Source organism: Physeter macrocephalus, chromosome 12 (genome assembly GCF_002837175.3).
Source record: "Physeter macrocephalus isolate SW-GA chromosome 12, ASM283717v5, whole genome shotgun sequence".
Lineage (NCBI taxonomy): Eukaryota > Metazoa > Chordata > Mammalia > Artiodactyla > Physeteridae > Physeter > Physeter macrocephalus.
In genome coordinates, this window is record NC_041225.1 from 54,309,683 (window position 1) to 54,332,696 (window position 23,014).

The window sequence follows — 23,014 nt, forward strand, 5'->3', positions numbered from 1 at the left end:
AAAACGAGAAGTTGTCAGTGGCTCAGAAGAGTTTAGAGAAAGTATAAAGATGTATTGGGGAGAGGAAAGGGAGAAAGAGAGAGACAGAGGGAGAGAAGGCAAAAAGAGAGAGAGAGAACCATTGCTACTGCATGATATAGACTATCCTGAAGTAGGAAATGATGGGAAAAGCCTGGGTTCGAAGAACAGCAGAAAATGGCCAAGGCAGAAATAAACATACTTTATAAATAGATGAGTGAAAAGGGGTTATGTGTGCAAGAAAAAAGGAGATTGGAAAACAGTCTGGCAGTTCCTTAAAAAGTTGAACACAGAGTTCCCATTGAGCCAGCAATTCCACTCCTAGGTATACACTCAAGCTAAATGAAAATACAGGGTAACGCAAACACTTGTACACAACTGTTTACAGCAGCATTATTTGTAATAGGCAAAAAGTGAAAACAACACAAACGCCCATCAACTAATGAATGGATAAACAAAATATCAATAGAACGGAATAGTATTCAGCCATTAAAAGGGATGCAGTACTGATGTATGCTACCACATGGATAAACCTTAAAAATGTTAAGAAGCCAGTCACAAAGGACCACATAGTGTATGATTTCATTTATATGAAATGTTCATAATAGGAGAACTGATAGAGACAGAAGGCAGATCAGCAATAGTGTAAGGCTGGGGGGAAGCAGAGAGCTTGTGGGGTGACAGCTAAAGGGTACCAGATTTCTTTTTGGGGTAACGAAAATGGTCACAACTGTGGTGATGGTTATAGTACACTGTGAACATACTAAAAACTACTGAATTATACATTTAAAATGGGCAAATTGTATGGTATGTGAATTGTGTCTCGATAAGTGTTACCAAAAAAACTCTAAAAAACAAGGAGAATAACTTTGGAAAAAAGCAGGTGTAAAATACAAAAAAAACCTGCAGAAATAAAAGTCAGCAAGAAAATAGGTGAGAACGCACCTATCTGAGATCTAAAGACTAAATGAGGAAGGCAAGGCTGTATTAGCTGCCAATCAGTGAGGGTATGAGAGAGAATAAGTAGGAGGTAGGAGATGATGAATAGGTATGCCTTTGGAATATTCAGAAAGGTTCAGTCTATATTACACTGTGTGGTAAAACTTGGTGTTTAAAGTGTGCTAAACACTGTGGCAAACATTCATGTCATCAATTATCTATTTGATGTGGTAAAATTCTCATTGCATGAGAGATTGGCATAACTGTAATTATGACTAATTCATTTTTTTATGCCCTGCAGCACTTAGCTTGATGCCTTATACATGGGAGGAACTCAATAAATATTTGATGAATGAAACTAACCATCAGAGCCAGACTCAAGGCTCTGTAATTACAAAGCATAAGTGAGGCCAAATTTTAGCCATTAAAAAAACCCAGAACATTATTCCACATTTGAAACATTTTAATGAATGTTTAAATGAGAGTTTTAATTTAGTTAACTAAAATATACACAAGTATAATTTAGTAATCTAATATGAAAGTAAAAAGATCTATCTGAAAGGTAAGGACTTTCTGAGAAATGCTAAGAAAATGTAACTTTATTCTTAATAGATACACCATGAAACCAACACTTTACATTATTTTGGTTACTTCAAAATTTAAATTCAGCTTGCTTTTCAATTAATTTTTTTTAAATAACAGATGCTGAATATGACCTATTTTTTCCCCTGACAATATCAATAGGCTGCTCAACTACATGATACAATTTTTTCACATTTAATTTAAAAGACTATGGCTCAGTGTTTAAAAAATAAATTAATAAAAGAGAAACATTATTAGGAAAAAAATGAAAGCACACTCACATAATAAAAAAAAAAAATCATTCCTTCAAAATCAGAAACCAGTGTGATTATTTCACTTACCCTACTTGGAAGCATAAAATTCCTATATACAAATAAAGTAGAACCTATAGACTGGAATGATACAGTGGCTACCAATAATTAGGTGCTAACTGACAAAATAAACAAAAACGAATGGAATAGCACATTAAAAGAAACTTGTTTTTAGCTTAATTGTTGGTGCAGAATGCACGGCTGGGGCCGGCTGCCTGGTGGCTGCTTTAGCTTTGCTGGCTTGGCTTGCTCGAACAGCAGTTTCCAAACGTACTTTCAGCTCAGGAGCCGCTCCCATTACTGTCTTGAAAGCATGTGGATACAGAGGTCCAATATGCATTAAATTCTGGAGTGCAAACTCATGAAGATCTTTGGAAGCTGTGCTTGCTGAGGCAAAAGAATTTTCATCCAGCAGGTAAGAGATCAAAGTGGGAACTAAAAGAGCAAGTAATTGGACTCCTGCAAATAACAAAGAAACTCTGAGGATGATCACAAGTCTGAAAATTACAATAAACCTTTATTTAAAAACTAGGCAATTACTATGGTAGTCTGAATTATAATAAAATAGAAGTAAACGTGCACGATCTAATTTTAGACCTCAATAATTATTCATAATTAATACTGAATACTTACTAACTGTCCAAGCCATGTTAGGGGAGGAAATCAGGTTTAATATCCTGTTAAGATTACATACTTTGCATTTATATAAATTTGTTTTATTAAAAAAATACTGGCTAAAAGGTTAAAAAGGAATGAACACTTTATAATTGTCATCTGGTAAAATGTATTTTGAGAATAAAATTATGAAAATTTTAAGGGTATTCCAGAATAGGGAGGTTGGAGATGAGAGGGAATAGGGAACAGAAACCTGAAGCATTCATTAGGAGGATACCATCAAAGGAATGAGTGAATGTGTACATTAATGTGATGGCAACCATCTCCGTTCGGTTTTGGCATGGCACTTAGACTCAGATTTAGTTTTAATTTTTAAAAAATGACAATTGCTTATTCTACCTCTTAGAAGTCTTGCTATAGTACAAAACATCTGTTATCTGAGTGAAGCAGTCCCTTAAAAAATGAAGAAATCGTGATGGTGCTTATTGTTGATGTAATTCACTAATACTAAATACTAGAAATTGGTTGGAGAATTGAAGCTACACTGCTTTGGTTATTTCACACCTTAAATTAATTGACTCGTAAATGGAAAATTAAAGGGTTATTTATTTAATGAACCCTGTTGCAGTCTAATTAACTCTTAAACTATATTTAATTTCATGAATAATACATAAATATATTCTGCTGTTAAAAGAATTCAAACAATAGAGAATTATTTGAAAAAGTATAAGACTCTCTTCCCTACCTAAATTAGGGCAGCTGTTCAGGAACTGATCCCAAGAGTCAACTCAACTCAAACATATTTAAATACTGACTATGCAAAAGTCGATAAGCTCAGTGTTAAGATTCCAAAATGAATACGATTTAGTCTCCATGTTTATGGAGTTTACAGTGAGTAAAATAAAAATAAAGATAAAATTATGTTGAGTTACCAAACATGGGCCATGATGTCAGTCATAACATTTCTACCCAAATAATCTGTTAATATCCAGTTTCAACTAAACTTATCAACTCCTCCCAAACAGCTCTGCTTCCTGACCTTTCCAGTTTTAACGTTGCTTCCATGCTTCTTCCAGGTAACACAGTAATATTTGGCTCTTCTCTTTCTCTTATCCCCATAACCAGTTACTCGTCAAGTCAGAGCAACTTCTTTTTTTTTCATAATCACTTCTGTATTCTTCTCTTCCACTATAATAGTTCTGGATTATTACGTTATAGGTAAGCTATCAGCAATAGCTTTTTAAAAATCTCCACTACCTTTCCAATTTTGTGTGAAATTCTTTCAAGAGAAGAGGAAAAATTTTATGATAGAAAAAACTGATGTAATTTTTATCTGGAGAGTAATCTAGCAAATATATATTAAAAGCTTTAGAATGTGCATTCCTTTTGGCCCAGTAATTTCACTTAAAAAAATTTACCTGATAGAAATAATTTAAAAATGTGTGCAAAGATACCTGTACAAGAATACTCATCTCAGACTTCCCTGGTGGCACAGTGGTTAAGAATCTGCCTGCCAATCCAGGGGACATGGGTTCGATCCCTGGTCCGGGAAGATCCCACATGCCACTGAGCAACTAAGCCCGTGAGCCACAACTACTGAGCCCGCGTGCCACAACTACTGAAGCCTGCGCACCTAGAGCTCGTGCTCGGCAACAACAGAAGCCACCACAATAAGAAGCCCGCGCACCGCGACGAAGAGCAGCCCCTGCTAGCTGCAACTAGAGAAAGCCCGTGCTCAGCAACAAAGACCCAACACAGCCAAAAATAAATAAAATAAATTTATATTTAAAAAAAGAATACTTATCTCAGTTATTTATGATCTTGAAAAACTGGAAACAGCTTAACATTCAATCATAAGGTACTAGTTTAAAAAGTACAGTCTTTCTGTAATAATTAAGTCATATTTTTTAAGATAAATTTTAGATTGTGATGAAATTAAGATTTAGCAGGGAATAAAGAGGAGTAAGTGTTAAGCTGCATACGTCTCTGGTTAAATGGATGTATGTGGTAGTTCTTCATTAAATTAAAAAACAATAATTTAAAATTTTCAAATTTTGAGGTATTTTAATAATGATGTTTGGCATCATTAATGCTAATCTGGTCCTATTTGTCCTATTTGTTAAAAAGCTTTTATACCTCTATTATGAACACCAAAATGTATTATTTAAAAAAATCTATTAGGCAACCATATTTTCCCTGGTTCTTTTTTTTTTTTTTTTTTTTTTTTTTTTATTTTTGGCTGTGTTGGGTCTTCGTTTCTGTGCAAGGGCTTCTCTCTAGTTGCGGTGAGCGGGGGCCACTCTTCATCGCGGGGCGCGGGCCTCTGGCTATTGCGGCCTCTCTTGTTGCGGAGCACAGGCTCAGCAGTTGTGGCTCGCGGGCCCAGCCGCTCCGCGGCATGTGGGATCTTCCCAGACCAGGGCTCGAACCCGTGTCCCCTGCATTGGCAGGCAGATTCTCAACCACTGCGCCACCAGGGAAGCCCTTCCCTGGTTCTTAAAGAGTACATTCCTAGAAAATAAAAAAATCCGTGGGTTCAAATGCCATTGGTAATTGAACCTCTTGCTCTTAAAAAATAAACATAAATCAACTCAATTTTGTTAGCATCACGAGCAAAAACATTAATCTTTCAGATAGTAACCACCCTTAGTAAACTTACTATTGCAATGGTCTGTGTCAAAAAGCAAAGATTTATATATCATACAAATCTTCATTTTAGACTAGTGGCTTTTTAGAGAAAAATACTTACTGTTATGTTCTTCCCCAAGAGCAACCAATGTTTCAAGAACTTTGATTCCTTCTTGAACAGCTAAAAGTTCTGTATTACTGGCTGGTCTGTTTCTTTCAACAGCTTTTAGCTTTTCAACCACTATCGGAGCTAATGAATGGATGTAGGGGGTTGAAAGGGCACGATTGGAATGCTGAAAGACTGAGAGGAGAAGCTGGTAACATTTGGCTTGAACCTACACAAGAAAATCATTTTATTAATTTACATGTGTGACAGTTCTTATCTGCTCTACAATCACACTGCATCTTTATACTGAAAACAAGCAATACTGCAGGATGAAAATAGAAATGTGGGAAGAATTAATGCCATTTCTACTTACAGAAATGGAGTAATAAAACTTCCAACATGCTAACTAAATAAAACTGAAAAGAAATGAATCCAATAAACATTCCTTATATGTTAACTCCCAAATTACCACTGCTAATATAATTTGTGTATTTCTATAGTGTATAAGAAATTAGAGACCAGGAATACTAATTTGTGTTTTTAATTCTTTCTTTAATTTACAAATCTCCCTCCCACTTTAACCTAATATATTTAGTATGGAAGGCTAATATTTGAATGATGCCAAACAAAGCTATAAAAATATATTACTTAGACACCTCAACTCCATTTGGATTCCCTGGAAATGACTGCTTAAACCAATTTAAGTGTTCCAGGCCTAGAAACTAAGGTCTCAGCGGCTCTACTTTAGATTAGAAAGACTTCATGTTAATAAGAAACAAACAAACAAAAAAAGGAAGGTCCAGCAACACATCAACGTACATGAAAAATATTGAGGGGAAACTGTTTCAGTGCTTTGGTGGAAGAACAGCTACCAAACATTGCTGGACATAAAAATTGCCTGGGGAATATTTTTAAAATACAGATCTGTGGACCACACTTCTGGAGACTCTGGTTTAGGAATATAGTGGTAGACGTAACTAAATTGCTTTTTTTTCTGATGTGCAGCAGGTTTGAGAATCAGTAGTTTAGACACTAACACTGTAAAACAATAAAACTTATTTTCTAGAAAGCGTTTCCAATAGGCCCATTAAAACATGTTATAATATATATTTATCCTTTAATGGTGTCATTAAGTAAACAGTGAAAAACAGAAGCACGTAAAGTCTCTACCAATATAGGCCAGGGTTGGGCAAATATTTTAGATACTGGGCAATTTCTGTAGATATAAATAAACATATACATGTCTCTCCTGATGCTTAAACCAGTGATCTTTTCCAGCTTTCTGTTGAAAAGTCATAGCAAATACTTAAGTTTTCATCTGATGTATCACAAATTTTAATGAATCAATCTGAAATTTTCTTGATAAAGTGGAAGGTTTAACACTATGTTTTAAGTGTAACTTACCCATGGGTCACATGAATTTAATGCGTTTTTAAATCTGTTCATGCAGCCATTCTGCAGTGACTGGACTCCTATTATTTCACTACCAGCAGACCACAGGAAGAGTGCAATTGCTGTTAGCATGCTTACTTCATCAGACATAGGCATAGAATCTTCTGAAATATATGAATAATGAAATATTGATACATATAAAAAATGAAAGCAATATGCTGTTTCTAAAATGTTTTGAAATTTAATTCTTCCGAAAAAGAATATATGTATATGTATCACTAAACCACTTTGCTGTACACCTGAAACTAACACAACATTGCAAATCAACTAAACTCCAATATAAAACAAAAATTTAAAAAATTCTTTCATTCTTGAACAATAACCCTCTCTCTTTTTTTTTATCTATACAAATTTATTTATTTATTTATCTTTGGCTGTGCTGGGTCTTCGTTGCTGCACGCGGGCTTCTCATTGTGATAGCTTCTCTTGTTGCAGAGCACGGCCTCTAGGCACGTGGGCTTCAGTAGTTGTGGCTTGCAGGCTCTACAGCGCAGGCTCAGTAGTTGTGGCTCACGGGCTCTAGAGCGCAGGCTCAGTAGCTGTGGTGCACGGGCTTAGTTGCTCCGCAGCATGTGGGATCTTCCCGGACCAGAGATCAAACCCATGCCCCCTGCATTGGCAGGCGGATTCTCAACCACTGTGCCACAAGGGAGGCCCTGCATCAATGTTAAATTGCCTCAATTCTTCAGTGGTTATGTAAGAGACTGTTCTTGTTCTTAGGGTATCTGTGAAGTATTTAGGAGTAAAGAGTCATGATGCCTTCGATGTATTCTCAAATGGTTCAGCAAAATTAATAATAATAATATCAACAATAATAATATGTGGATTATAGAAAAAATAAAACATGCAGCAAATGTTAACAATTGGTGAAATCTAGAAGGGTATGCTGAAGGGTATGCTGGGCCCGTGAGCTGTGGCCGCTGGGCCTGTGCGTCCAGAGCCTGTGCTCCACAATGGGAGAGGCCACAACGGTGAGAGGTCCGCGTACCGCAAAAAAAAAAAAAAAAAAAAAAATCTACGCTAAAAAGAAAAATATTAACTCATGATAAAGCTAACAGTTTTAGTAACATTAATAAAACTAGTTAAAGTTTTCCCTTCCAAATATTAATACTAAAAAATTTCAGGTGATATAAGTAGTACATGCTTTGTTTAAAATGGGAAAGAAAATAAAACTTGTAATACTACCATCTAGTGATAGTTTAATTTCTAGGTTTCTGATTAATTTCTTCTGGTCTGGGTTAGTTTTTTTATATATAATTATTTATAAACATGATTTTTAATAGATATAATGGATATATAATCCAAATGAGTATACCATGATATATTTAATATTTTTCCCCACTGACAGATAGTTATATTTATCACTTTTGTATTTTCATTATTATAAAGTAGACTATGATAAATAACCTTGAACACAAGTTTTTGATCAATAAGGTCAGAGTATGAATTCTTAAAGGCTCTGTGTATATTTTGCAGAATTGATTCCCTGAAAGTTTAAACTGTATTAATTCCCTTCAGCAAAGTATGAAAATGTTCTCCTGGTATCAATTCCACCTGTACATACTCACAATTTTTAAAAAGTTTTACAGGTAAAAATTTATATTACCTTGTTTTTGTATTTCTTTTCTTATATAATAATGTGGCTAACTTTTTTATATACTTGGTGGGCATCTCTATTTCCTTTTTAATAATGCATGCTCTTTCCTTCTTTTTTTTTTTTTTTTTTTTCTTCCGTACGCGGGTCTCTCACTGTTGCGGCCTCTCCCGTTGCGGAGCACAGGCTCCGGACGCGCAGGCTCAGCGGCCATGGCTCACGGGCCCAGCCGCTCCGCGGCACGTGGAATCCTCCCGGACCGGGGTACGAACCCGCGTCCCCTGCATCGGCAGGTGGACTCTCAACCACTGCGCCACCAGGGAAGCCCCTCCTTCTTTCTTAAAAGACTTCTTTGTACATTAATGATATTAACACTGACATAAATATTATTTTCAGTTTTTGATCTGTCTTTTTTTTGTTATCTTTTATTTTTTTAATTTTTTTCTTCCAGTTTTATTTAGATACAATTGACACACAGTACTATATAAGTTTAAGGTGCACAGTATAATGATTTGACTTACATACATCATGAAATGATTATCACAAGTTTAGCGAACATCCATCATCTCATATAGATACAAAATTAAAGAAATAGGAAAAAAATCTTTTTCCTTCTGATAAGAATTTTTAGGATTTATCAACCATTTTTTAATGCAGTTGTTTTTGACAGGTAGATGTTAAATTCTATAGTCCAATACACTGATATTTTCCTCTGTGATATTTACCATTCACTTACACTTACATAGTCCTTTGTCATTCTGACATAAAGGAGTCATCTATATTTTCTTTGTTTACCTATTTAAAAAATTTTACATTACCATTCTAACTTACCTCGTATTTACTTAGAGTCATGATATAAGGGGAGAGACTAACTGGAACTGATATCTGAAATGGCTAATTGACACAAACCATTTGAAGAATAATGAATGTGCCCTTATCGTATTATATTCTCATGTGGATGAATGTCTGTTTTAAAACAATCTGTTCTGTTTCATTGCCCTATCTGTTCGTTCTTGGGCCCACTCCACAGTTTTAGATAGTGTGGAAATGTTTTAATAGGCAATATGGCAAATCTTTAATTATTATTCTTTGTTTCCAATCCTTTCACATTTACAACAGAAATGAAAGAAAAAGTCAAACAGAAGAAAAATGGCAAAAATGTGAATAAGTATTTCCCCCCAAATTAGACACAAACATGAAAAATGCTTATACTCACTAGGAAAATAGAGAAATGCCAATTAAAACAGTAAGATAGTATGTTTTACTTATCAGATAATGAAATTTAAAAGTATGAAATACCATGTATTGGTGGGGATCATGCACTGCTGGTAGAAGTGCAAATTCATACAGCTACTTTGGAGAGCAATTTGGCAATGTCTGATAAAATTAAAATGTGTCATCAATTCCACTTACAGGGGTATGCCCTAGAAAATCTCATAGCACACAGCACATAAGGAATTTATAAGGATGTTCACTGAGACAATTTTTATAACTGGGAAAAATCAGAAAGAGCAAAAATATCCATTGTTAGGGGAATGAATAATAATTGATAAATATAAGTGATAGACAACTATATAGGAGTTCAAAACAATGTATAGGAGTTTAATATGCACACGTCCTTTCTTTCTGAGGAAACCTCCCAAAATGTATATAAGGGCTAAGACAAGGGCATTCAGAGTCAATATCCAGAATGGGGAACTAAAAGTTCACTCTGAAAGATGGGACTAAAATACCTCTCTAAGTTGATTCAGTGTTATATAGCAGTTTTCTGATGAGCTCATTCAATTAGTTATTAGGGAACAGATATCCTAATAAACTTAAAAAAATTTAAAACTGATTAGATTACCTGGTTGAGAATATTCTAGGATGCATGCGAGAGTGCTACGAATTAGAGCTGTCCACTGTTTTTGAGTATCCTCAGTTTTGGCCATTGAAAGTGTCACAATACTTTTGATCCCTTGAAGAGCTGCACTGACTGGTGGAGGAACCTGATTATCTGCAGACTTTATCGCTGTGTCTTTCAATATTCTTGCAATTAAAAACAGAATCGTGGGCAGGATTGTCATACATCCTGAAATAAAAACAAATCGATTGCCTTGTAATTAATAGTTCCCATATTATAGTTTTTTCAATTGTTTATATTTTGTATGGTTTAATATTATTTCTTTTCCTTGTATTTATACAAAATTTACTGCATTACTATAATTCAATGTTTGAAAAAAAAAGAAAGTCACAAGTTATTTCAAAGGAAATATTTTCTTTCTTTTCCCAGCTTGCCTTGTTTTTATTACTTCTAGTATTTCACCTATTTAATAATCATGCCCTTCATAATGAAAATAAGGAAGGAAGGTAGAAAAACAGAAGGAAAACCTTACCAAATACTTTGAGAAGTACCTGAGAAACTTGGTGAATCATGTAGCAATTCCAAGATAAGTAATCAATCTCACTGTACTAAGTGAGCCTTAGTACTAAGTCAGTCAATGTAGTAACCAAGTCAGGAAACAGATAAGAAGACTATACAGGTAAGCCAAAAAGAGACGAAAGAATCCTAGGATTTGTAGGTGAAAGAACTTTAAGATAATCAAATCAACCACCCACTTAATGAAAGACTCCCTTCACCACTCTGACATGCAGCCACTGTAGTCTGCCTACACAACTTCAATGATGGAGAATTCATTGTTTTCATATCTGTAGGCTTGTGTTGAACTGAAATTTACCTTTATATATCCTGATACCATCTCTACCTTCTAGATACAACAGAGGGAAAGTCTACTTTTCCATCTACTAGTTCTTCAGGTGTCTGCAGACAGCTATTACTTTTTTTTTTTTTTTTTTTTTTTGTGTTACGCGGGCCTCTCACTGTTGTGGCCTCTCCCGTTGCAGAGCACAGTCTCCAGACGCGCAGGCTCAGCGGCCATGGCTCATGGGCCCAGCCGCTCCGCGGCATGTGAGATCTTCCCGAACCCGTGTCCCCTGCATCGGCAGACGGACTCTCAACCACTGCACCACCAGGGAAGCCCTTATCTTTTTCAGCTAAAATTTTTTTAGTTGCTCCTTAAAGTTGGTTGTCACTCTCCTCTGACATTTGTTAGTTTGTCAGTGTTGCTCAAGAGTAGCAACCAGATCAGAAAATAAAGGGTTTAGTAATTCCACTTTATGTCTATCTGCTAACATTCGATGTCTTCCCTCAAACTGTGGTTCTACCTCTTTGCTGAAGTTTGTTTGACATGTATCTGTAAAGGGTATCCTGGGTTTTTGACTTCTTAAATCTTCAGTCTTTCTTTATAGGCTCCTAAAGGTAAACAAACCCTTTAAAAAAACCCTACTTTGGGCTTCCCTGGTGGCGCAGTGGTTGCGCGTCCGCCTGCCGATGCAGGGGAACCGGGTTCGCGCCCCGGTCTGGGAGGATCCCACATGCCGCGGAGCGGCTGGGCCCGTGAGCCATGGCCGCTGAGCCTGCGCGTCCGGAGCCTGTGCTCCGCGATGGGAGAGGCCACAACAGAGGGAAGCCCGCATACCACAAAAAAAAAACAAAAAACAAAACAAAACAAAAATACCCCTACTTCTCCTTTAAGATTTAAGAGGAAAATAAATCATAATAGCACTTAAATCAAAGGCAACCTCATCTCTAATACAGTATAACACATTTCCAAATAGTGATCAATACCGTACCAGCAGGTGAACAAAGGGATGGTAAGTCAGAGAGTATGGTAACTGTGGCTGCCACCAAACGAGCACTTTCTTCTGACAGTCGAGTTTTAGTGGCTACGTGACTTGGAGAGTCCGACATCTTGGAACTGAGATGCGGCATGTGCCGCACTAAAATGAACATCAACAGCTCCATAGTTGCAAACACAAGAGATTTTCCAGGAATAAGACCACCACTGACACCTCCTTCTCCTAATACAGGACAGGACTCTTTTTCCATATCATCTTCATCTTGGGTAAAAGAAAATTTGGTGAAATTTCCAGCAAACAAAATAAAAAATAGTAGATGAAACAACACAGTAAGTACACTTAATAAATTCTTTCAAAAGAATTTACAACTAAATGTTTAACTGATGCCGTATGTCTTTCTCAGAATAATTCCTGCCTGACTAGAATTCTGTTTATTTACCTCTCCTTAAAAGTAACGGACAATTCATTTTTTACTTCGAAAATTTTTATTAGGTATTTTTTATTAGGAATGTATTTCATAATAGGAGTAACACATGTTAGGCTGAAACATGTGAAGTTGACCCTTTTGAAGGTGAAAGACAGCTGAATATGAGCAATTCCATTTGCATCATGCTAATGAAAGCAAAATCAATTGCAAAGCTTCTAAATGTATGGTTAAATTTTTAAATTAACAACTTCCTGGTATTAATATTTTAAAAATTAGAGTACAAATAAATCTACTTCAATGCTAGTGTAATTTCTAGTGCTTACTTAGTGTGTTTCTTTTTTCTTGCAAATAATCCTGAGCAGCTCTTACTATCTGTTGTACAACTCCAGTCACCAGCAGCTGGACGGATGGTGGATTCCAGGTCAGTAGGAGGCGGTGTAAAACACTCAGCAACTCAACACCAATCAGCTATTATAAATTAATACAGAGAAATTAATTTTAATTTCAAAGGATACATTTATATTATTAAATCTAAGAAAATATACATGTAAAAATAAATAAATTTGGTAGCTAAAATTAATATATTGGACTACATAGCAAATATTATAACAATCTTGAAAAAGGGTCATAATTTATCCAAACATATTTTCAGTCAAAAATTACTTTATTACGTATTTGAATAATTTTTCCATTTAAAAATGGTCATTCTCCTATTTCTTTTCTCTTTAGGACTAAACAATATTGCTAGCGTCCAGTGCCACTAAAATTTATGATTTCCAACCTAAGTACCCAAGAGTAGTCTACCAGAAATTCTAGGCATTCTGGTAACTCCCTCAGATTCATCTCAGAACTATTACAAACTTCTACCGCTTACTACTCACTTTAAAAAGCCTCTTACAATCTTCCACATCAAACCCATCCAATGAACCCACCTCAAATTTCAGAGGGAGAAAAAAATTTAACTGCAACCGAAGCCACCTTTACCTCTTTCCTTATGATCAAGTGTCCAGTCCCTGTCCAAGACTGATTAATCTTTCCTCATATGCCTGCTACCCCATCCTGTTTGACTTCCCAAGGATTCTTCAAGGACATCAATTATACCCTGTTATGTTGTCAACCTCGCTCTCTAGCTACACTCCTCTTCCCCAGGATAAGTATCTGCTCAAGTCCTTCCTATCTAATTTCCCCCCACACCTCAAAAAACCTCTCAGATCCTTCCATCTGCCTCCATGTTCTCTTCTGTCTCTGTCTTGTTTCTTCCTTTCCCAGATCGAATGCTGCCACTTTCTACACTCTCTCATTTACTCCTCAATCTTCTATAATCTGGCTTGATCCACCTGAGAAAACGCTATGCCTGAGGTCACCAATAACCTCCATGGGACTCTTTTCTGTCCTTATTTACTGCATTCTGTCCCTTTTGAGACTGTTGTCTGTCCTTGAAACTCTCTCATCTTTGATAACTCTGTGTTTTTTTTTTTTTTTAAACTGGCATCTGGTCTTTATTTAGTCAGAGCACCAACAAAATGCTAAATCCTATGCCCCGTGCTGTGGATTTAGTGGTGATTAACTCAGACTTGGATTCTGGATTCTTTTGGTTCTTCTCCTTCCTCTCTAGTATAGTCTTCACTGCTGATTTATTTCCCTCATCTCAATCCTTATTTGCTATTTATCCCTAAGGTTACAGTCTTGGCCCTCCTTCCTTCTTCCTTTATTCAGTTTTCCGAGGCCAGTGGACTCATTATCTCTCTGGAATTATGAAAATGGCCTCATAATTGACCTCCCTCCTCCCTTTTCATGTCTTAAAAATCAACCACTACACGACTGATGGGGTGATCAAATTTATGTCTGCTGTATTTCTGGAATACACATTTAACCATGTCATTCAATCTACTACATTTACACTCAGTTATTTTGGTTTTAACATAATATGTCACACACCTTCATTCATAGATTAAATTTTATTGGTTTGACCATTTGAAAACAACCCTCAAGTTTCTTGCAGTAATCTGTAGTTTACCTGAGGCACAGCTTCAGGCTACAAGGCTGGGGTATAAGAAGAGCTCATCAGTGAGTGAAGCTTGTAATCACACAGCACATGCTTTGTTTTGTTTCATTTGGGGTTTTTTTTCAAGCAGCACCATGTGCAAAACTAATTTTGATATAATACAATAATGAGAACTTTGCTTTTTATCTGTTTGGGTTTTATGGAAAATTATCCCAAGTGATACCATTTGGTAGTATGGTGTTCAAAGAAATGGTTATTATTACAAAAATAAAATTCCTAATTAAAAAGAATAACAAATCCAGTAGTAACTTGGTTCTGTAACATGAATAAAATCCTCTAAATATTCCATACATAAATTAGAAAAAGCAATTCATTAAACTTTTTAAATAAGTACTTGAGTCAGCACATAAAAATTTCAATAGGGGCTTCCCTGGTGGCGCAGTGGTTGAGGGCCTGCCTGCCGATGCAGGGGACACGGGTTCGTGCCCCGGTCCGGGAAGATCCCACATGCCGTGGAGCCTGCGCGTCTGGTGCCTGTGCTCCGCAACGGGAGAGGCCACAACAGTGAGAGGCCCGCGTAACGTAAAAAAAAAAAAAAAAAAATTCATTAAATGAGGGTAAAACTTAATCATTTAAAAGTGACATAATTTATTTAATAGCCTTATGAATCACTTTAGCCCTTTATTTTATTTTTTATTTTTTTTTTGCAGCACGCGGGCCTCTCATGCTGTGGCCTCTCCCGCCGCGGAGCACAGGCTCCGGATGCGCAGGCCCAGCGGCCATGGCTCACGGGCTCAGCCACTCCACGGCATGTGGGATCCTCCCGGACCAGAGCACGAATCCACGTCCCCTGCATCAGCAGGCGGACTCCCAACCACTGCGCCACCAGGGAAGCCCTCATCCCTTTATTAATAGACTCATTAACTGGGACTGAAGCCATCCTTTATTTATTTATTTAATTTATTTTTTTGGCTGCACTGGCTTTTCATTGCTGCGTGTGGGCTTTCTCTAGTTACTGTGAGCAGGGACTACTTTTTGTTGCGGCGCACAGGCTTCTCATTGCGCTGGCTTCTCTTGTTGTGGAGCATGGGCTCTAGGCGTGCAGGCTTCAGTAGTTGTGACGCATGGGCTCAGTAGTTGTGGCTCACGGGCTCTAGAGTGTAGGCTCAGTAGTTGTGGCACACGGGCTTCGTCGCTCCGCGGCATGCGGGATCTTCCTGGCCCAGGGCTCGAACCCGTGTCCCCTGCATTGGCAGGTGGATTCTTAACCACTGCGCCACCAGGGAAGTCCCTGAAGACATCCTTTAAATTTTTAGTTTTACTTGACTGCTGATGAACTGATCAAAGAAGGTACAGTGATGATCTCTAGTCTAGCTGTGCCTGGTCATTCAACTTTCAATATAGGGTCTTAGATGAAGCCAAAATCCTGAATGCTTATAATATTTACTTCATATGTGAGAAAATTATCTTAAGATAAATATGATGTATACAAAGCATAAATCATCTATTATAGAAATATACTGTACCTGATCTTCTGCAATATGGATTCGGGCATAAGGAGAATCTAGCAAGGTGTGTAAGGCCTGTAGACAAGCTGTAACATGTTCAACAGGCTCCTCAGGTCTTGGGGAACAAAGGAACTGTATACTCACGCCTGCAATGTACAAAATAAACACACAGGTTTGTTAATATACAACACTTTGTTGCTTTGACACCATTTTTTTCCCACTTTCACCTACCTATTTTTTTTACAGATTACTTTTAACATATATTTATTAATGCCTTAAAGTGAGTTCAAAATGATTGTCAAAATAAGCAGTCAAACGTAACACAGGTTGTAGCTCTGCAAGGAGGCTAATAATCACATTGGAAGCGGATGGGGGAGTTCCAAGGTCATCTTGATTAAGAAGTTATTTAAAGACATTTTAAAATAATACATTAAGAATAAATTTATGAAAATTATAAAATTAATTCTCATTAAATGAGTGACAAATTCTTAAGTGTTAAAAGAGCATCTGGGCTTTCCTGGTGGCGCAGTGGTTGAGAATCCGCCTGCCGATGCAGGGGACACGGGTTCGTGCCCCGGTCCGGGAAGATCCCACATGCCACAGAGCGGCTGGGCCAGTGAGCCAAGGCCACTGAGCCTGTGCATCCGGAGCCTGTGCTTCGCAACGAGAGAGGCCACAAGTGAGAGGCCCGCGTACCACAAAAAAAAAAAAAAAAAAAAAAAAAAAAAAAAAAAATAAAGAGCATCTATAAAGCAATTATAAATAAGAATTATTCAAATTTGCTTTAACTTTACATTTTATTATTTCCTTGTGAGGCAATTTGTTAAGTGCCAAGTAAAAAGACAAGTTGTTGAAAAAAAACAGTTTACTTTTTTCCCTTGAAAATTATTCAATATTGCTCTGTGAGTGAACATGACAGAGAATTTTTAAAGAGTAGTTTTTAATAATTAAAGTTTAAATAAAAATTCAGTTAATTTAGAAACTGTGATAAAAACCCTCTTTTTACTATCCCTTCTCTGAACTAAACTATAACAATTTTTTCCATAGCATTAAAATGAAAGATATGAAGGAGTTCAAAACATGCCACACCAAAATACACCTTCTTGGCTGAAGGCATCTGAGAAATAGCAGATGCAGGCAGGGCTCTCTGTCCTCCTTTCTACCTAAAAGCAGGTCATAAAATTTCTCATGAGAAAGGTGCCCTCTCTGTACCAGGGAGGAAACATTCTTACCACCAGAGACTGGAAGTCGATGTTGAAATACCTGTCCAAACAAAACTACGAAAATAAGCCTGATCTTCCATTAGTTTCCCCCATATATTTTCTAGTTACTGTCCCACAACTTATCACCCCTAGCCCAAACCCCTCTGTCTTGTCATACCCTCACAATTTATTTATTTTTTTAAAATTTATTTATTTATTTTTGGCTGTGTTGGGTCTTCGTTTCTGTGCGAGGGCTTTCTCTAGTTGCAGCGAGCGGGGGCCACTCTTCATCGCGGTGCGTGGGCCTCTCACTATCGCGGCCTCTCTTGTTGCGGAGCACAAGCTCCAGACGCGCAGGCTCAGTAGTTGTGGCTCACGGGCCTAGTTGCTCTGTGGCATGTGGGACCTTCCCAGACCAGGGCTCGAACCCGTGTCCCCTGCATTAGCAGGCAGATTCTCAACCACTGTGCCACCAGGGAAGCCCTTACAATTTATTCTTGTTTGTGTAAAACTGTATACAATCTTCTGGAGCTAAAGGCTTCTTCAGGTCTTCATTTTCCTTCTAAAGACTCCTGTGTACATGTAAAAATATTAAATAAATTTGTATGCTTTCCTCCTGTTAATGTGTCTTATGTCAGTTTTATTCTTAAGCCAGTCACAGATCTTAAGAGGGTAGAAAGAAGTTTTTTCTCCCCTACAGATACACATTTTCAGAAGTGATACATCTTGAAATACAATAACACGGTTCACCTACCTAAAATCAGATGCATTCTATCTTTGTTAATTTCTGGCAAAGATTTGGCACTAGGTGTTGCTCCTGATGCTTGGTTTAAATTGACGGGTGTAGAACGTTTTTGTAAACCTGCTATTGCTGCTGCTTCTGCTGGCTCTGAACATGTAAATCCTGTGCTATTTAACCAAAGTGCCACTGCATGGAGAATTGGGGCCCAGGAATTCCGATAGTGAAGTCTAGCTGTATCAATAGTCTCAGGAGTATAAAATGCTCCACCTATAAAGCAATCAAAAACATTACTTCTATTATACTCATTTATGAACAACTACCTTAAAAAATAACCATTACATACTGTCTTAGTCCATTTGGGCTGGTATAAGAAAATACCTCAGACTGGGTGGATTATAAACAACAGAAATTTATTTCTCATAGTTCTGGCGGCTGGAGGTCCGAGATCAGGGTGCCACCATGGTCTGGTGAGGGCCCTCTTCCTGATTCATAGCCAGTGCCTTCTTGCTGTGCCCTCACAAGGTGGAAGGGGCCAGGGAGCTCTGTGGGTTCTGTTTTACAAGGGGACTACTTCCACTCCTAGGGGCTCCACCCTCATGACCTAAGCGCCTCCCAAGGCCTCACCTCCTAATTCCATCACAACAGGGATTAGGTTTCAACATATGAATTTTGAGGTGACACAAATATTCAGATCATAGCACATATCAAACAGCAATCTGGCAAAGAGATTCTTGTACAGAGTTATCAAAACTAACGTCTTTCCTGCAGCTGCTGACCTGGAGTGCCTGTCACTTCCTCGCTGATGCTACGGTTTCCAGCCTTTTCTCTGCAAACGCTGATGCCTCTGAATGCCCTCTACCTTTCCCTACCCGTGGTCCTCTTCCTCAGGCTTCCTCTTCACTGTTGCCAGCAACTCTTAAAACCCTCATCACCTTCCCTTTCTCTCACAGCCAGGGAACTCTGTCTCTTCTTTCTTTTTCACTCTTCTGCAAATTCTTCCCCTCCTCCTGCTTTCTCTATCAAACTGAGGACTGCCACATCTGTCCCTGCATACACACACTGACCAACACAGCAATATACTTCATCATGGTTATACATAGTGACTTGTTATGCCCAGTTATTTAGAGTAACCTAGCTCGTACAGTTATTACTGTAACAGTGAGAACATTTTTGCTTGGGCTAACAAGTTTAATGCCATATATGAATTCACAAATTCAGTATAGAGAACATGCTCTAAATGAGAGAATGTCAAGTTTTAAGTCCACAGAAATTTTAAATGTTATTATTACTATTGGTACTAGTCTCGACCAATTCCATTTTGTTTAATTACAACTTTGAACTCTATTAAAAGCAAAACTCTAAATGCAGTACTTACCATCTGGGGGTAGCTGACTAGCAAATTCAGCTGGTAAAGTTAAAAGCGCATAGTCTTTTAATGCTGCCAACCACAGGCGACTGAGTGTTGGCAGTTCAGGTTGTACAAGTGTTATTAAACTGTCTGGTGGTAGTTCATCTATGGTACTGTAATCATCATCATCATCATCAGTATTTTTAATTGCTCTTTTTGGTTTTGACTCTGCTTCCTTTTTAATATTCATAGCAACCACATATACCTAGTAAGATATTCAGGAGGAGAAAATAACAAGGCATAATATTAAGAAATGACATATTCTAAGTTGTTATTATACAGCTGAATCATCGAAAGTGAGTACAGATACTAGAAAGTATACAACTTCAGGATTTCCGGATAACCTCAAAAGAATAATTCCACCTGCTTTGGAGGCAATCGTTTTTTTTTTATAGAGCTGACTTCTGACTATTGCTCTCACAGCATATTCCTTGAGTACGGTTCTCTGAATTTTTTCTGGCTTCTCTTGTTCTACTTTACAAAGCCCCCCTTTATATGTGGTTTTCTTTCTTTTTGTTTCTTTTTGCCAGAGTGTATAACTTCCTGATTGTTACCTTTGCTTTCATAGATTTATTAGACACAATCAGACAGCAATCAAAGAAAAAAGCTGAGGGGAGGGGGGGGAAGGGCACAGAAAGGATTTCCATAGATATCCTTCAAAACCCCTTATATAGTCCTTAAGTGATATTTAGCAATCTAGTCCTTGCAACAGATGGCTAAGCCAAGAATAATATAATTTACTGGCCATATATATTATCTGTATCTTTTCTTTCCACTTTATAAACCAAAAAGATGTATAATAACAACTTCCTAAAATATAATCTTAAAGATTCTTCTTTGCTGAAGTTATTTTTGTTTGTTTTCTTTCGTTTTTGTACATACATTTTGGCTTTGGCAACTGGCACGTAGCTGAATTACACATCAATGATAAAGCTAAAAACAAAAAGGGTGGGGGGAGGAAGGGTAAGAAAGAAAATTGCACTAGATAAAAATCTTGAGAAAACTATTTCCCCCTACACAGTGTCACCTTCATTGTTTGTAAGAGGAAGTCTATGCATGTGAACAGGGACACTGCAGCTTCTTGAGGGCAGGATCTTATCTCTATTCCTACAATGAACAGACAGTTATGGCATAGTAATTGACTAGACTAGATGATTACAGGAAACAGTGAATCTTCGTTTTTGAGAAGAAGCATTCCTTAATGCTGTGATGGTCTATAACACTTAGTTACAGCTGGTTAGTCATACTTAACACCTGACAATTTAGAAGCAGAAACCACGTAACTTTTGGAGTAGGGACTTTGAACCTCAAGTTATAAATGTATCCCATTCATATTTTCCACTGGTTTTAAGCTCACTTTCTTCCCCTAAATTTATTATTATGCTGATTTTAAGAAAATATCTCAATAAGCACCGTAAATATACTCAGCCATTCACTCATCAAACCCTTCTTAGGCACTTACTACTCTTGCCTTGCATTTGCTATTGTGCTAGGTCCTGAGGCAATAAAGACAAATAATACATGGTTTTCACCCTCCATGGACTCACAGACTGATACAATGAAAGGAGAGTGAGAAAATTGCTGAGAGAAAGGGATGTTTTTTTAAATTTGTTTTAAATGACCTATCTTCCCACCTCACTACACGCAGTGGCTACGTACAGTGCCTGGCACCTAAAGAACACTCAGTGGTTTGAGTAATGAATGAATGAATCACAGGAAGCCCCAAGGATGGAAGAGTCTTAATGGACTATGAAAAGGTGAGACAGTGGATTCAAAGACAAAAGTTCACCTGTTCACAGGCAAAGATGGAAGGGGGAATTCCAGGCAGAGGGAATAGAAAGAGCAAGAGCACAAGAGACAGAAACTAGCAAGGCGTGCTGAGGAAACGGCAAGTGTGTGGTATTAGACTGAGCATAGAATATAAGGCAGAAGTAGCTGAAGACTGCTGGTAATGGGGAAGCGAAGGAGTCACTGCAGTACTTAAAGGTCAGTTGTATGTATTTTTCCTCAAATTTTAATTAAAAAAATTATACCATAAATAGTTTGAAAAATGAGTTTTTAAAATTACTCATAATTCTAATTTCCAGGTTTTCACATTCCAACTTTCTAAGTTATAATTTTGTTGTACAGAGAATTTTGTATTTAATTTTATCTATTTATATATCATAAGGGTTTCCATATGAATACTAGTCTTCATAACTGTTATTCTTAATGGCTGCAATGGAAGACATTATACATCTAACAATTTTCCTGTAGTTGAACTTTTATATTTTTTTCTGATTCTTTTTAGCCTTGGGAATCTTAGAAAGAAGAGACATAGTTTTCAAAGACAAAGGTGTTCAGTTCTTCACATTATAAGTAAGGTTCCAACTAAACATTTTTGTAAATTTCTCTCTTTTTCATATTTTGGATATTTTTCCCTAGGATAAAGTTCCAGAAATGGAATTACTGGATCAGTGATTATAAATACTTCCATGGCTCTGAAGAGATACTGCCAAATGCTTTCTAAAAGGGTTCTATATTTTACATTGCCACTTGCAATATGAGAATGTATTTTTTAGACTCGTTTTTTTAAAAAAATTGGGTTTATTTTTCTTATGAGATATTACACACAAAATATAGAAGAATCAGAAGCATAAGTAAAATGAAGAAAATAAAACCAGACACAATCCTACTACCCAGATGTAATACTGTTAACATTCTAGCCATGTTGTATATACATACTCAGTCTTTTAAAAACTATGTTTGTATATAATATTATACTCAATTTTCTATTCACTTAATACCATCATCTTTGGATCAAGAAATACATTTATTCATATATTGCCTTTTTTTTTTTAGAATGATAAACAACATCGCAGCAAACATCCTCATAGCAGAATCTGTGTATATCGTTGATATTCCTTAGGATAAATTGGTCAACTAATGTGTACGATTTTAGAAAGTGCTTTGATAATACAATTGACCCTTGAACCAACGTGGGTTTGAACTGTGCAGGTCCACTTATACATGGATTTTTTTCAATAGTAAACACTGCAGTACTACATGTCTAATAAACAGCTAAAAATATGGGACTGGAATGTAGGAGAGAAGTATGGCTAGAAAAGTAGAATTAGAAACTTTCATATACAAGTAAAAGCTACTGGGTATGGGTGTAGATGACGCTACCCATAGAGTATAAGAGTGAGAAAAGGGACAAGAAAAATGCCAGTATTTAAAGAGCAGGCAGGCAAAGAGAAGCCAGCAGGTGATGCTGAGAATGAACAATAAAAGAAAAGAGGAAAACCAAGGGAGTAGTGTCACGGAAGCCAAGGAAAACAAAGTTTCCAGAGGAGACAATATCAAATGCTATAGAGAGGCTAAGTAAGACAGAGATTGAAAAGTGTCCAGTGATTTGGAGAATTACATTATTTGTAACTTCAGTGAAATAATTTCAATGGAGTGCTGAGAGTAAACCCAGATTGCAGGGGATTGAGAAGTGGGTGACTAGCTGAGGACGTGAAGATACTGAAACTCGTTCAATGAACAGAGGTGTGAAGAGGAGAGTGAGTAGAAAAGGACGAGCAAGCAGAGGGTGATGGTGAGATACAGAGGTGGGGGTGACTGAGATACAGCGGCAGGGGTGACTGAGATACAGAGGCGGGGGAAAGTGAGATACAGAGGTGGGGTAAGTGAGATACAGAGGCGGGGTAAGTGAGACACAGAGGCGGGGTGTAAGTGAGATAGAGGCGGAGGTAAGTGAGATACAGAGGCAGGGTAAGTGAGATACAGAGGCCGGTGGGGGGTAAGTGAGACACAG

The 23,014-nt window shown here is 37.3% G+C and overlaps 1 protein-coding gene across 1 annotated transcript in view; it reads right to left on the reverse strand.

Annotated features, from left to right (window-relative positions):
- Window positions 1–1,251: 1,251 nt before the first annotated feature.
- HEATR5B (HEAT repeat containing 5B) overlaps window positions 1,252–23,014 on the reverse strand; it is a 91,412-nt gene continuing 69,649 nt past the window's right edge. Inside the window, exons 27-35 of the mRNA XM_028496572.2 lie at window positions 19,183–19,420; window positions 17,820–18,074; window positions 15,882–16,009; window positions 12,674–12,818; window positions 11,918–12,184; window positions 10,092–10,316; window positions 6,604–6,755; window positions 5,215–5,428; window positions 1,252–2,309 (exon numbers count right to left, since the gene is read on the reverse strand). Coding sequence (XP_028352373.1) covers window positions 2,005–2,309; window positions 5,215–5,428; window positions 6,604–6,755; window positions 10,092–10,316; window positions 11,918–12,184; window positions 12,674–12,818; window positions 15,882–16,009; window positions 17,820–18,074; window positions 19,183–19,420 — 1,929 coding nt within the window. The 3' untranslated portion in view covers window positions 1,252–2,004. The remainder of the gene's footprint in view (window positions 2,310–5,214; window positions 5,429–6,603; window positions 6,756–10,091; window positions 10,317–11,917; window positions 12,185–12,673; window positions 12,819–15,881; window positions 16,010–17,819; window positions 18,075–19,182; window positions 19,421–23,014) is intronic.